This window comes from Glycine soja, chromosome 13, assembly GCF_004193775.1.
Source record: "Glycine soja cultivar W05 chromosome 13, ASM419377v2, whole genome shotgun sequence".
NCBI lineage: Eukaryota > Viridiplantae > Streptophyta > Magnoliopsida > Fabales > Fabaceae > Glycine > Glycine soja.
Window position 1 is genome coordinate 152,170 of NC_041014.1, and position 14,393 is coordinate 166,562.

Genomic DNA, 14,393 nt, shown 5'->3' on the forward strand with positions numbered 1-14,393 from the left:
AAATATTTAAAAATTAAAAAATGTTGATGAAATAAGGCTTTTGTTACAAATCTTTATCATTTGAAGAATATTGAAAAGAATATTTTAAAGATACGAAATTAAAAAAATGTTGATGAAAAAAGACTTTTGTTACAAATCTTTGTCATTTAAAGAATATTCAAAAAGAATATTTTAGAGATATGAAATTAAAAATTTATATCATTTTTTACCTATATCAAAGTTGTAAGATATTGCCATCTACGATGGAGTTTTGGCAATAACTATAATGGATCGATTAGGAGATTCCTAATTTAATGCAAAATATTATATTTTAGAAAAACATCTAATGGGATTTTATATTTTAGAAGAACATATCGATAAGGAGATTCCCATTTGATATTATTCTAAAACCTAAACGTTAAAAAACCAAATATACACGCATAACAACTGAATACACCGATACATTTCCGTCAGCAGAACCACGCATTCAGTTCCCTTATTATTCTTCGTCTTCAACGTAATTGCCCTTTTCTTATCAGCTAAGCATATTCAATTAGCGTGCTTAATCTGCGATCAGGTGAGTTTCCAAATGGCGGAGAATGTGAAAGGATCGAAGCTTCCCATGGAAGGAAAGCGTAACATCCTTATCACAAGTGCCTTGCCTTACGTTAATAATGTTCCTCACCTCGGCAATATCATCGGATGTATGTCCCTCTCTCTCTCAACATTATTAAATTTTATGGTGTTTGTCTCTAATTGAAATTCACCACTCATCATCATATAGAGAGTAATGCATGTATTGGATTGATTATGATTAGGTGTGTTAAGTGCTGATGTGTTTGCTCGGTACTGTCGACTTCGGGGTTACAATGCTATTTACATTTGTGGCACTGATGAGTATGGAACAGCCACAGAAACTAAAGCCATGGAAGAAAATTGCTCCCCCAAAGAAATTTGTGACAAGTATGTGTGTTCTAAATTTTAATATTTTAATATTCTTTTTTGTAAAACTTGTGACAAGTATGTTATCGGAGGAGTCTGACACAGTGATAAAACTGTGTTTTGGTTTGGCCACGAGAAAATAGATGTTTAAATATTCATCTTTTGTAAAATTTACGATGGCAAAGATTTTTTTATTATGATATGCATTTTGTATTTTGCAAGTCTATATTTCATGATGTGGTGGACTAAACTTGCGAGTCTATGGCTTTACATTTTCCTTACACTCACTCGTTCCTTGAGTAGAATAATATAATACTCTTAATTCTCTGTGTATTTGTAGATACCATGCTATTCACAAGGAGGTCTACAATTGGTTCAATATAAGTTTTGATGAATTTGGGCGGACGTCATGCCCTCAGCAAACTGAAGTTTGTCATGCAATTTTTAAAAGTATATATGACAAGTGGCTCTCCGAGAACACAATACAGCAGGTAGTGTCTGTATTTAATTGTTTTTTGTTGACATCATTGTTCTTTCCTAGATGAGTGCTAGCCCTGGCATAACCGTAAAGTTGTGCATTGGTGATCGTTTGATCATAAGTTCAAATTTGGAACTATCTATTTATACATGCAAGGAGAAGACTGCAGACAATAACCTCTTCCTTACCTCCGCAAAAGTGAAGAGCCTTAAGCAATGGAGTATAGATGTTTTTGTTGTTCTTTCCTATGTGGTTGAAAGTTGAAGGGGAGTCTCCCGATTTAATTTCAAGGATGCGATTATTATACTTTGCTTTAATTAAATTCCTATCGTATTTCAGCTTTACTGCGACAGTTGTGAAAGATTCTTAGCTGATAGGCTTGTGGAGGGTACCTGCCCGACTCAGGGGTGCAAATATGATTCTGCTCGAGGAGACCAATGTGAGAAATGTGGAAAGCTTCTAAATCCGACAGAATTGAAAAATCCCAGATGCAAGGTATTAACCTCCCCTCCCCCCTTTCTTGTAAATTTTAACTCTAGGTTTTGCTAATTGATTAATTAATGTACTAGTACAGTTTTATAGTTGTTGAAGTACATGAAAGTTGAGAAATTCTTAAGTAATATTTTTTTACTTCTGTAATAGGTTTGTGAGAAACCTCCTCGTATTCGCGATACAGACCACTTGTTTCTTGAACTCCCCTTATTGAAAGATAGATTGGAAAAATACATCAGTGAGATGTCCGTGGTCGGTGGATGGAGTCAGAATGCTATCCAAACAACAAATTCGTGGCTTAGAGAAGGATTAAGGTCCCGTTGTATTACAAGGGATCTAAAGTGGGGGGTTTCTGTTCCACATGAAAAATACAGCGACAAGGTCAGTTTTTCTATTGAATTTTTCAAAATTTTAGTTATTTTTATTTATTAATTTTATAATTTGTGTTAAACATTGGAAGGTTTTCTATGTTTGGTTTGATGCTCCTATTGGATATGTCTCAATTACTTCGTGCTACACACGTGATTGGGAGAAATGGTGGAAAAATCCAGAGAATGTGGAGTTGTATCAATTTATGGGCAAGGACAATGTGCCATTTCATACAGTAAGTTGTTGTTTTTATACAATTTGTGGATGTATATGCTATTATATGCTTTTATGTTCATTGAGATAATGTAAGTCAGTATTTTGTTTTCTATCATTTTCCCTCACTGATTTGTGATTCTTCGGTCATGCTAAAAGTTTCATCTGTTAAAATTTCTTTGTAACCCAATGGAATTTATCCTTCAGGTGATGTTTCCATCTACTCTACTTGCAACCGGTGAAAATTGGACTTTAATGAAGACTATTAGCGTTACTGAATACTTGAATTATGAAGCAGGTTACTTATCTATTTTGCAATAGATTGTCAATGAGAGCTAGTTTTATTATGCTTCTACAAAAACACGTATATAGATATGGGAATGAAATGAATCAAAGAGGTAAAATAAACAAATTTTATTTGCATTAGTTAAAATTAACTTATGTATTGAACTTGTTAGGAATCAAATATTTATCTCAATTGAAAAGATCCCATAGTTAGAAGTTATCCAAAATGGGTCCAATGATGCATATTGCCAGATAGCTTACTTTCTATAGATAATGATTCACATTTGAACATTATGAAGTAACTCAATTTTACTGAAAATTTACTTTTAGGGAAGTTTTCTAAGAGCAAAGGTATCGGGGTATTTGGTAATGATGTGAAAGATACTAACATTCCAGTTGAAGTATGGAGATATTACTTACTCACAAATAGGCCTGAGGTAATTCTATTTTAAACATACTTTATCAATTTTGTTTTACCTTTCTTGTCTCTTGTGAAACATTAATGGATATTCTATTCTCTTCCCATTTATTAAATCTTTGAATGTGATTATGCGTTGTAGGTATCAGATACATTATTTACATGGCCTGACTTGCAAGCTAAATTAAACAGTGAGTTGCTGAATAATTTGGGCAACTTCATTCACCGGGTTTTGAGTTTTATTGCCAAGCCTGCAGGTTAGTCGAACTCTTGTCATTTTTTCTTCAAGTGTTGACTGATTAGCTGTTATAAATTTTTAGAGATTACATTAATTACCGCTATGACTATATCTTGGGACTATATTGATTAATAGTTGTCTTTGAAACTTTTGGAAAGTCTAAAGATCTATTATGTTGGAGAATAAACCTTTGTGCACTCACGCACAGATATGAACAGAGAATATGTTTCAATGAAGCTTGTGTGTATTTTCTTATCAAGCACTTACACATATGCACCTTTATATAGTGCTTTTATCAAAAACTGCTACAGCAGAAAACAGAAACCAGTATAAAACTAACACTCTAACCAACTACTACTAATAATACCCTTACTTATATTTGAATTAAACTCAAAGTTATTTCTTCGTTATTCTGTTATTATTAAAGTTATTTCATTTGTTGCTTCTTCTTGTTTAATGCACACATTACTTTGTCTTGTAAAGGTCGAGGATATGATTCTGTTATTCCCTCTATTCCTGATGATGTAAGTGGCGAATCCCATATTCAGACCAAAATATTTGCTGATAAAGTTGTGGCATATATAGACCAATACATAGAAGCAATGGAGAAGGTAGCCTATCCCCCTTTTGAAACAATATGGCATTGTAATTACTAGACAGTTTGATGACATTTCTTTTTGCAATTTGTTAAGGTTAAACTTAAGCAAGGATTGAAAACTGCAATGAGCATATCCAGCGAAGGAAATGCATATCTGCAGGTAACTTTGGAGTTGTTATATTGCATCCCCCCACCCCCCACAACACAATTCATTATTTTATACTATATACATGTTAAATGGCTGCCTAAGTTCTGAATTTTTTCCCAACTAAATTTATAGGAAGCTGAATTCTGGCGCCTTTACAAGGAAAATAGACCTCTTTGCTCCCTTGTCATGAAAACTGCAGTTGGGATTGTGTATCTTCTTGCTTGTTTGTTAGAACCTTTTATCCCATCTTTCACTCGTGAAGTAAGATAACTTCCCTGGGTATCTATATTGCACTTATGACAATATGTTTTAATATTGGTTACTTATTTCAAGACATATATTCTCAGTACTTGTCTGTTTTCTGGCATTGAAGGTATTTAAGCAGCTAAATTTGCCTGCGGTGACACATGTCTCACTTTGTCAAGACAAAGGAGATATTGATAGGGTAAAAAGACCCTGGGATATCATAAGTGCTGGTCATAAAATTGGAACACCCGAGCCATTGTTCAGGGAACTTGTAAGTGGTTTGCTTTCTGAAAATTAGTAAAGAGATTCAAGTTGTGCTTTTACTTTATTGTCATTGATGTGTTTAAAATTGTTAACCAGAAAGATGAAGAAGTGGAGTTCTATAGGAAGAAGTTTGCAGGAAGTCAAGCTGATAGGACTGTGCGGGCAGAGGCCGAAGCTGAAAATGTTGCTGGGCAGTTGAAGAAAACGAAACTTTCAATAATTGGAAAAGAGGAAATTAGTCTTAACCCCTAGAGAAAAACAGATATATTCTTGCTTCTTTAGTTCCGTGATGGACATATATCCAGCTAGTTAAACTTATACTTTGAGGAATAAATCAATAACCGTTCTTATAAGACATAAGTGGAAGCAGTTTGTAATTTTTAATGAAGTGATTTGGAAGTTGAATTTTAATTAATTTTTAGGTTTAAATAAATCGTATCAGGAGAATAATATTTATTTTATATGCACTTACCATTTCCTACAAAGATTAATTATTACTCTTAATATAAACTAGTTTGTACTAATGTTATATTAAAAAATACGCTAAAAAAATAGCTGACTTATCTATGATGTCTAATACATTGTGTGCACGGCATACTATATAAAAAAAGTATTAACTTAATCAAGAATACAAATTAATTAATTTTAAAATAATTGCCAATGAAAACAAGTTTTGTTTGTGTATGTATTTCCAAGTGCAGAGCGGAAACAAGTATTAACTTGACATAATGGTAAATTTTATTACTTAATTTTTATTATTTTATAAATTTTATTTCTGAAATTGTATTTTTGTAAATTTATCATTCAAATTTTTATTTTTTGTGCATTTGATCACTTTTTGATATTAGTTGTAATTGATGTAATTATAAATGATGTAGAAAATCGACTTTTTACATCAATTATAATCACAACCAACATAGAAAATCAGTTTTTTACATCAATTATAACAACAATCATTATATAAAAATTTAGAAAGTAACTTTTTACATTATTTTGTTACCGAAGTGATGTTAAAATTAACAAAAATTGGAAATTTTAATGGTATAATTTATGTAATGTTAAAAGTTGGATGGTAAAATTTATGGGAAAAAAACTTAAGTGGTAAATTCCATTAAATTATGAAAGTTAGGTGGTAAAATGTGTAAAAATAAAACTTTGGTGGTAAAATTTACAAAATAATGACAGTTTGGTGGTAATATTTACAATTAAACCTATTAACTTAACTCAACAACGAAAACTTATCACATGTTTGGGATGATTTTCAGTTTTGAGTATCAAAATTTTTAAAAATAACAACTAATTAAAATGATTAATTTTAAATAAACTCATTTTGAAACTTTTATATTGTATGAAAATTATTTTAAGAGTGTTTTTGTGTGATAATGATGATCGTGGTGATGTTAGCAAGAGTGACGACGACAAAGATACCAATGGTGATCATAGTGACGGTGATGGTGGAAGTGACATTGGTTTTGGCGATGAACCTCACCATTGGGCCAGACCTTAATAGTATAGACCCATCTACATCCAACAGTTTTCTTACCAGGAGGAAGGGAAACAAGTTCCCAAGTACCATTATTTTTAATAGTATGCATTTCATCAATCATGGCCTATCGCCATCCAGGATGATCAAGTGTCTCATGAATATTGGTAGGAATAGTAAGAGAAGACAATGAGAAAAAAAAATATGAAAGAGACAAACGATGACAACTCAAAAAATTATAAATAGGATGAGGATTACGAGTAGATTGAGTTCTTTCCTGATGGCAATGGGCCAATCTGAATCAGAGTGATGAGAAGAAGTGGAAGAGGAAGGATCCATGGTTTAAGGATTTGTTGGAGGAGAATGGGAATCACGAGGAGAAGATTCGGGCACTGTAAAACCAACTTGTTGTGTCTTGCATTGATATGTAATGAGAGGTGGAGAGACAACTTCAGTTGGACTTGGAGGAGGAGATGGGATTCCACGAGAATTTTGGTTGGAATTACCTAGTGGACAAGGAGATGGAACTGGAAGAACTTGTTGGAGGGAAGTAGGGTAATCCATCGAGGGCGAGAAGAAAGGTGTGTCCTCAAAAAAAAAGTTACATCAGCAGACATATAATATCGTCTTGTAGTTGGTGAATAACACTTGTAAACCTTTTGAAGACGAGAATAACCCAAGAAGACACATTTAATGGCCCTAGCAGAGAATTTGTCTAAACCAGGAGAGAGATCATGGACAAAACAAGTACAACCAAACACTCTAGGAGAGACATGAAACAATGGATCACGAGGAAAAATAATTGAGTGAGGGATTTGGTTTTCAAGAGAGGAAGAAGTCATCATGTTTATCAAGAAACAAGTAGTAACAACTGCATCTCCCCAATGGTGTGTAGGAACATTGGAATTTAACATTAGGGAGCGTGCAATTTCAAGGAGATGACGATTCTTCCTCTCTGTTATGCCATTTTGTTGTGGTGTATGAGGACATGTGGACTGATGTAAAATATCTTTTGAGGATAGAAAGGAGGACAGATCATGAGAGAAATACTCTTTAGCATTATCACTTCTGAAGATCTGAATACTTTTCCCAAATTGATTCTCAATCTCATTAAAGAAAGACATGAATATAGGCAAAAGTTTAGATCTATCTTTCATTAAATAAACCCAAGTACATCTGAAGAATTCACCAATAAAGGTTACAAAATATCTAAAATCAAAAGATGTGACACGATTTGGTCCCCAAATATCAAAATGAATGGTAGAGAAAGTCGAGTTACATCTTTGTGTAGTTTGAGGAAATGATGTGTTAAGATGTGACTGTTGGAACTGTCTAACAAACTATAGTAGATAAGATTTTTATGCTATTTTTTAGGAAAAATAAAAGTCATGTTGACTGATAGGATAAAGCAGTTTTGATCCTATTCTCTAGGCATGATCTGTTAGTGGTGTTATCTTTCTGTTAGTGATGTTATTTTTTTGTTAGCAATTACTTTCTTTTCCATGTTTTTAAATACGTTGCTTCATATCAGAATAAAACAAGTCTTTGTAGTCTCAATTTCTTTCTTTACGCTCCCTTTCATTGTTTAATATTTCTGCCTACTGTTATTAACAAAAAACAACAAATTGGTATCTAGAGCTCTTATCTTTAAGGGATCTGTGAGTTGAGAGAAATCGTAATGGAGGGAGAAACATCATACACAACAGGTTCACCACCAATTTTTGATGGTGAGGAGTACGAATTATGGGCTGCAAGGATGACCACTCATCTTGAAGCTTTGGATCTTTGGGAGGCAGTAGAAGAAAACTATGATGTTCCTGAACTACCTTTAGATCCAATGGTGGCTCAAATGAAGAATCACAGAGAAAGGAAGACCAAAAAGGCTAAGGCTAATATGTCTCGGTTAAGTTCATGCCAGACCAATATATTAGTAATTGAAATCATCAAACCTTGCAAGAATGTCTCAACAAAAATCCAGGAAATAAAAATGCGAAGGTATACCTGTGTTACAAGAGCATATAATGGAAGGGTGATATAGCTGTAGCGGCATAGCATCAAAATCCTGCAAACCCCATGAGAATTAATCCAATTATTTTATCATTCTAATGTTGGATGTGTATATAAAACTCCTGATCGCGTCCCCGTACTACTTGTTATTATGGATGCCAAATCTAACTGGCAAGTGTACTGAGTCGTGCAAGTAATAATAAAACGGTAAGAAACTGAGTATCGAACTCAGGGAACTTGTTTCATTTGGTGAAGTGTCATTCAATAAACAGGCATTTGTATGAACAAACAATAATCATGAATCAAAGCAAGGGTGTTTCTTATTCTAATTAATAACTACAGAAAATATGAGCAAGTGGGTGTTAAAACAGACAATTAAAAGCATTGGGTCCTCCTACTGAGTTACTTGATGTAATTAAGGGTTTTTCTTTATTTAAAGATGTTCATGTGTTCTATGCTGAGGGAAAAAACTCCAAACCACAATTCCTCGCATGAATGGACTAATCCTATTTAAACCTCATTTTCGGATGTCTCGTCGAACTTAGCCTAAACGGACTGCATTATGATTGCAGCATAATAAAACTAAATTACCGCACTCTGTGTCCAGACATACGATAACCTAGCTTGTTCTATCCAGTTCTAAGGATGCAATACATTTTCCAATGCTAAAGCTCCTAACCTTACATACAAATGGGTGATCAAACCACAAGCATGCATAAATTAAGCATGGGTAGAAACATTAAGCACATAAAAATAACTTAAAATAGATAGGATAAGAATTTACATCAAGTTCTCAGTAGAATTCCCCAACAAAGGGGTTTAACCTTCCATCACAAGGAAACACCTTTCACAATCAAGAAGTGGACTTTCAGAGAAAATAACTGATTACACAGTGGTGAGGATGTCTCCTCCACCTCTAGCAACCTAGAAATCTCTCCTAAACCTAAAATCCTCCCAAAAGCTAAGGTTTTTGCTTCCTTGCTCTATTTTTCACCTATGTTCTCTGTTCTTCATACTCTATCCTCCAAGCTCTTTCTTTTCTTTCACTCCAGGCTTTTAAAAGGGCTTTTTGTCCTCAAAGGCGCGCTTAGCGCCATTTTCGTGCTTAGCGCGAGTAAGTGAACTTTGGCTTAACGAGTCAAGCGCGCTAAGTGCCAGAAGGGATAGATGACTCGTTGGGTGAGCTGATGACGTGCTGAGCGCGTACTTGCATGGCAGATTCCCTTCTAGATTCCTCTTCCTCGCTAAGCGAGTTGATGCCTTGCTTAGCGGATGATACTTGCTAAGCGCATGTCCCAGGCTTAGCGAGACACCAGCTACTGCACCTTCCAATTTTTCTCCTTTTTGCCTGAAAATGAAGTGAAATTTGCATTAATTTCATGTGGAGAGCATTTACTTAACAAAGATTAAACTAAACAAGAAAATATTTACAATCCTAAAAAAAGAACCATAAATTGGGGAAAATATATACATTTTGTAAAACTTTTCTATACAAAAGTTAGTAGTAGATTACGACTAACAACTCCCTATTTACTATTGTTTTCAAATACAAAGAGATAACCTCAACTAACAACATAAGACACCACTTAAAATACGAAATGTGTTGTTAGGTAAGCAAGAGAATTTCAGAAGAAAGGCTTACCCTAGAGCTACTTTTACTATTGCAAGCTTGTAGTCAGTACGAAAACAATTTCTCACCCCAAAAGAATACTACAAATAAAAAATTGTTCTTTTATTATTCAGGAATATAGACAAGTAAAACACCTTAGCTAAGAGTCAAGATAGTGTAATGAACTTCATTACCCATATCCACAAGATATATGTTATTTGGAACGCATTCTGCAAGTGTAAGAAAATCAATTAGTTGCTAACTTTTAATAATTGATAAAATAAAATAATTAGTGTTACACAAAGAATTATACATTTGCCTTAAAGGTTGCATTGAACTTCAAATCTCAGTAATTATATATTGTCTATTCCGAACCTAAAACATTTATCCTAGTGACATATGGCACACATAAAATTTCTAAATTTCTCCTTGAGAAGGGAAAATGCAAAATACCCTTTGAAATTGTGTAGCTTAATGATGGAATTTGTGGTAGACATTTGCAGATCATGGTTAAAACTAGAGGATTAGCTCGTGCCTTAGATAGGGTTATTGGCAGAGGTCTGGGGAAAGAGGATGGTGATGATTCTAATGGTGCTCCCCAGCTGATCGAGGCCATACTCGAATCAAATAAACATTAAAATGCAGTAACTAGGAAGTGATCCTATGTCGTTTCCCAACGAGCAATGATAAACCAAATGTTCATAATATACTTGCAGTAACAATAACAATTGGGGGGGGGTTGTTTGTTTTGTGATTTAAAGAACAAGTAAACTGGAATACAAAATTAATAGTATCAAAAATGAGTTGTTTCCTTTGATTCATAAGCCACTCTCTTGTCCTAGGTTATGGAGAACTTGTCCCTAACATTTAACCACTTAATCCAACCCTATTTTAATTTACTAAGTGAAAATCAACTTAGGGTTGTCAATACGTGATTAGGAAACACATACACCAATTAACCCTTCGTTCATTAAGCATGAACGCAAGTTAGGCTCAGAGACAATTAATCGAACAGCTGCAGCTCGTGCTTATTGTCTTCATCTTCTGGGTTGCACTCTTTTTGCTAATAAGAGTGCAACCGATGTTCATGTTGTGTTCTTAGACGCCCTGTGTGACCTCACTCAGGCTAGGAGGTATGCATGGGGAGCTATTGGCCTCGTCCATATGTATGATCACCTTAATGATGCCAGCATCAGCACCAGCCGACAGGTTGCTGGTTACATCACGTTGTTACAGGTAATTAACATGTTTTTCATAAGTTAATTACAAAAATGTTTTAATAAGGGTATTTTATTTTAGATGTCCATTTGAAATTTGTATGATTTTCATGTAACCTCTGTAGTGTTGGATATACGAGCACTTTCCGTCTATTGCAGAGTGCAATGTTGATCCTGACTACGACGAGGTGTCACCACGTGCGTGTCCGTGGATTGCCACAAAGAAGACTGTGAAGAAGATATTTACAACGATGTACAGGCAGCACCTGGATCATCTCAGGATTCCAGATGTCTGTTGGATGCCATATGCGGAGCACTGACTTGTCTAGGAGTTTCATTTGATTTCATGCTATTTCGGTCAGCTCCGCTGGGGGCATGTTGCTGTCAGATACCGACCAAAGAGGTTCATGCATCATTTTGGATACGTCCAAAGCATTCCTGCTCTACCTATCGATTCATGGGTGTCATTTGATGAGATAGACGACTGGTGGATGCATTACTCCGACCATCTTGCGCCAACAGGTGAGATGTGCATTGGGCCAGGTCAGTGTGCGCCTGACTACATCGACTGGTTCTTCCACATTTCTCATCCATTCATGACCGCGGCACAGCCATCAGATCCTCCGCCAGATGCACCTGCTACGCAGCCCAGACATGTCCCTTAGGTCCCAAAGCCAGATATCCCTCAGGTTCCGGATGAGCCTGCCAGGTCCCTCAGACATGCAGTGGTAAGGGTTACTATATGGTTAGATGTATGAAATTCCATTTACGTCAATTTTTTAATACTAATTTGTTTGTTTTCTATTTAACAGGAGGCTTGCGATGTGATCGCCGAGAGGGTGGAGCGTCATCTCAGCCTAGGGGTAGTCACGCTAGGCACATTGACACATGAGGTCATCGAAGAATGCCTTAGGATTGCCTGAATCATCTCAAAATTATTTTAAAATTTTTATTGTAAAACCAAAATTATCCTTTCTAACAATTGAAGAAGATGCAACTTTTGATTGAGATATTATATCGAACACCTAACCATAAAAAATAAATATTTTAAACAAAGGAGTTAAAAACAGGCATAACACTAAAATTTAAAATAAAAAATCATATTCAATCAATAGACATTGCTAGAAACCCGTCTAAGAAAAAATGCAACAACTAAATGACCTAACACGCACACAAAAAATTGAACTAAAAAAAAAAGAAGGAAGGGTGTTAACACATGCGTATCAACAAAGTGGGTTCACCTTCAACAAAAAGTTAGATTCAAGTCTACTTAGAGGAAAAAGAAAAAGAAAGAAGAGTGTTATAATATTTTAAGGTTGAAAATGATGACATCTTTTATGAAGTTAAGAGGAAGGAAGTGAAAATATTTTAGACATAAATTTTCATAAGAAGTCATGTGACTAACACATGCTTACTTTCTATTAAATTATTGAATAGTGTTTAGGAGAGAGGAGGTCTGAGTGTAATATAAGCTAGACAATTAATAGTTTTTTTGTAGGAAAGTAAAAGATATCATGTGCAATTTTTTTTAAAAAAAAACACGTGCGAGTGTAATTTAATCTTAAATTGCTACCTAAACTTTTAATTTGCGTTATTACCATAAATTTTTTATGTTTGATTTTAGTATTTGTTGTAAGTCAAGGTCCATTAAGTGATGTTGTGTCATGTTACTTAACCGATAATACGACGTTCTACTAATTTGTCGCGACAAAATAAAAGTACAATTTTCTTTAAAAAAAATACATGCGACAATCTTGTTCGACTCTTTGATGACATAACAAGTTATTGGACAACCAATGTAGCAATCATGTTATCAAATAACATTGTTACTTAATAACAAAGACTAAAATTATACATATTTAGAAAAATAAAAGACCAAAAACACATTATTTAGAGACAAAAAAATAAAATTTTTGAAAAAAAAATAGAACCAAAAACTGAATTAACTCTAAAAATACAAGAGACATAATAAATAAAAGTAGTTACTAACCAAAATATAAGGGAAATAACATGACATAGTAATGGGTTAAATAGATTTTTATATCCAAGTGTTGAATCTTTTAACAATATGAAATTCATTTTAATTTTGAGATGCAAGGCTTTCATATACTCCCAACAATGGTTCTGACTTTTATGATTCTGATACTTGTAATAAGCCTTCTTTTTTATTTTAATCCTAATATTTTTTTTTTGTCAATTTTGATTTTTCTAAAATTTTCTTTTATTGTTTTAGTATGTGTTGGTATTTCCTAATGATATTACAATCCTATATTAAAGAAAAATTTAAATAATAGGGCTAAAATAAATATTTTCCAATATAAAAACTATATAAGAAAATTATAATATTTTTAGTCTTAGATAAAATATCATAGATCTAGGTCAAAATATATTGGATCAAACACTAGTCTCATTCACAAAATGTAATTGTCACTAGTTCAAGAAAATTTTATATATGAAAGAAATCAAATACAAATTCTTCAACTAAATAAATCATTCACCCACATCCACATCTAAAATAAACAAGAATTGATACTATTGTGTCAATTATATAATTTAAACAAATTTACAGTTTTATAATTATTATAACAATGACAAAATCTTATAAAAAAATATTTTATTGGGGTTAGAAATATATTTGTTTTTTTTTTTCAAACTCTATGATTTCAATTAATATTACAAATCCTTTATTTTTTAAGAAAATCCTACAAATTTAATACCGAAGCGACAAAAGTATTTTCAACAATAGGAAGTATAAAAAATATAAACCAAGGTCAATTACACAAATAAGCTTCAGATCAAAATCCACACTAAACAAGAATAGCACATACCTAGGAATTTCATAATTTAAATAGGACCAAAATGTTGAGCAAAACTAGTCTTGTTATAAATGACTTAAAAATATTACCATTTCCCTTTATTTTTATTTTTTTTTACAAAAACACGGTAAAATACTTGCATTTCATTACTGCTTCAAAACAAATAATGGTAAAATGTACAATACCTTGTTCATCATATTCCACTGACCAACTTGGGGTAAACAATTCTTTTCTTTCAAGGAAAGGGAAATCTGATTTCATTGAAAATTATATCTTTGGAGATGTATATTCTGCCATCTGCAGCAAGGCATTTAGAGCCTTCATGGGAAAGAGAGTAACCCAAAAATATACATACTTTAGACCTTGGTTGCAGCTTGTGCTGATTATAGGACCTGAGAAGAGGAAAACAGGCACAACCAAAGACTTTGAGGAATTTGTATTTTGGCAGCTTGTGAAACAGTCTTTGATAAGGTACTTCATTTTTAATTGTTGAATAAGGAAGTCTATTTATTAGGTAAACACTAGAAATGACAGCACGATCCCAATAGTCAAGTGTCGTTGAGGCCTGAGACAACATAGTTAATGTTGGAT

At 33.5% G+C, this 14,393-nt stretch overlaps 1 protein-coding gene across 1 annotated transcript; it reads left to right on the plus strand.

Moving 5' to 3' along the window:
- Nucleotides 1–240: 240 nt before the first annotated feature.
- On the plus strand, nt 241–5,081 carry LOC114381499 (methionine--tRNA ligase, cytoplasmic-like). Its single transcript, XM_028340770.1, has 14 exons — nt 241–683; nt 798–942; nt 1,262–1,412; nt 1,739–1,894; nt 2,042–2,272; nt 2,352–2,495; nt 2,681–2,771; nt 3,089–3,195; nt 3,319–3,433; nt 3,898–4,025; nt 4,107–4,172; nt 4,293–4,421; nt 4,534–4,677; nt 4,767–5,081. The coding sequence occupies exons 1-14, from the start codon at nt 569–571 to the stop codon at nt 4,920–4,922; spliced, it is 1,878 nt and encodes a 625-aa protein (XP_028196571.1). The 5' UTR covers nt 241–568; the 3' UTR covers nt 4,923–5,081.
- Nucleotides 5,082–14,393: the final 9,312 nt, after the last annotated feature.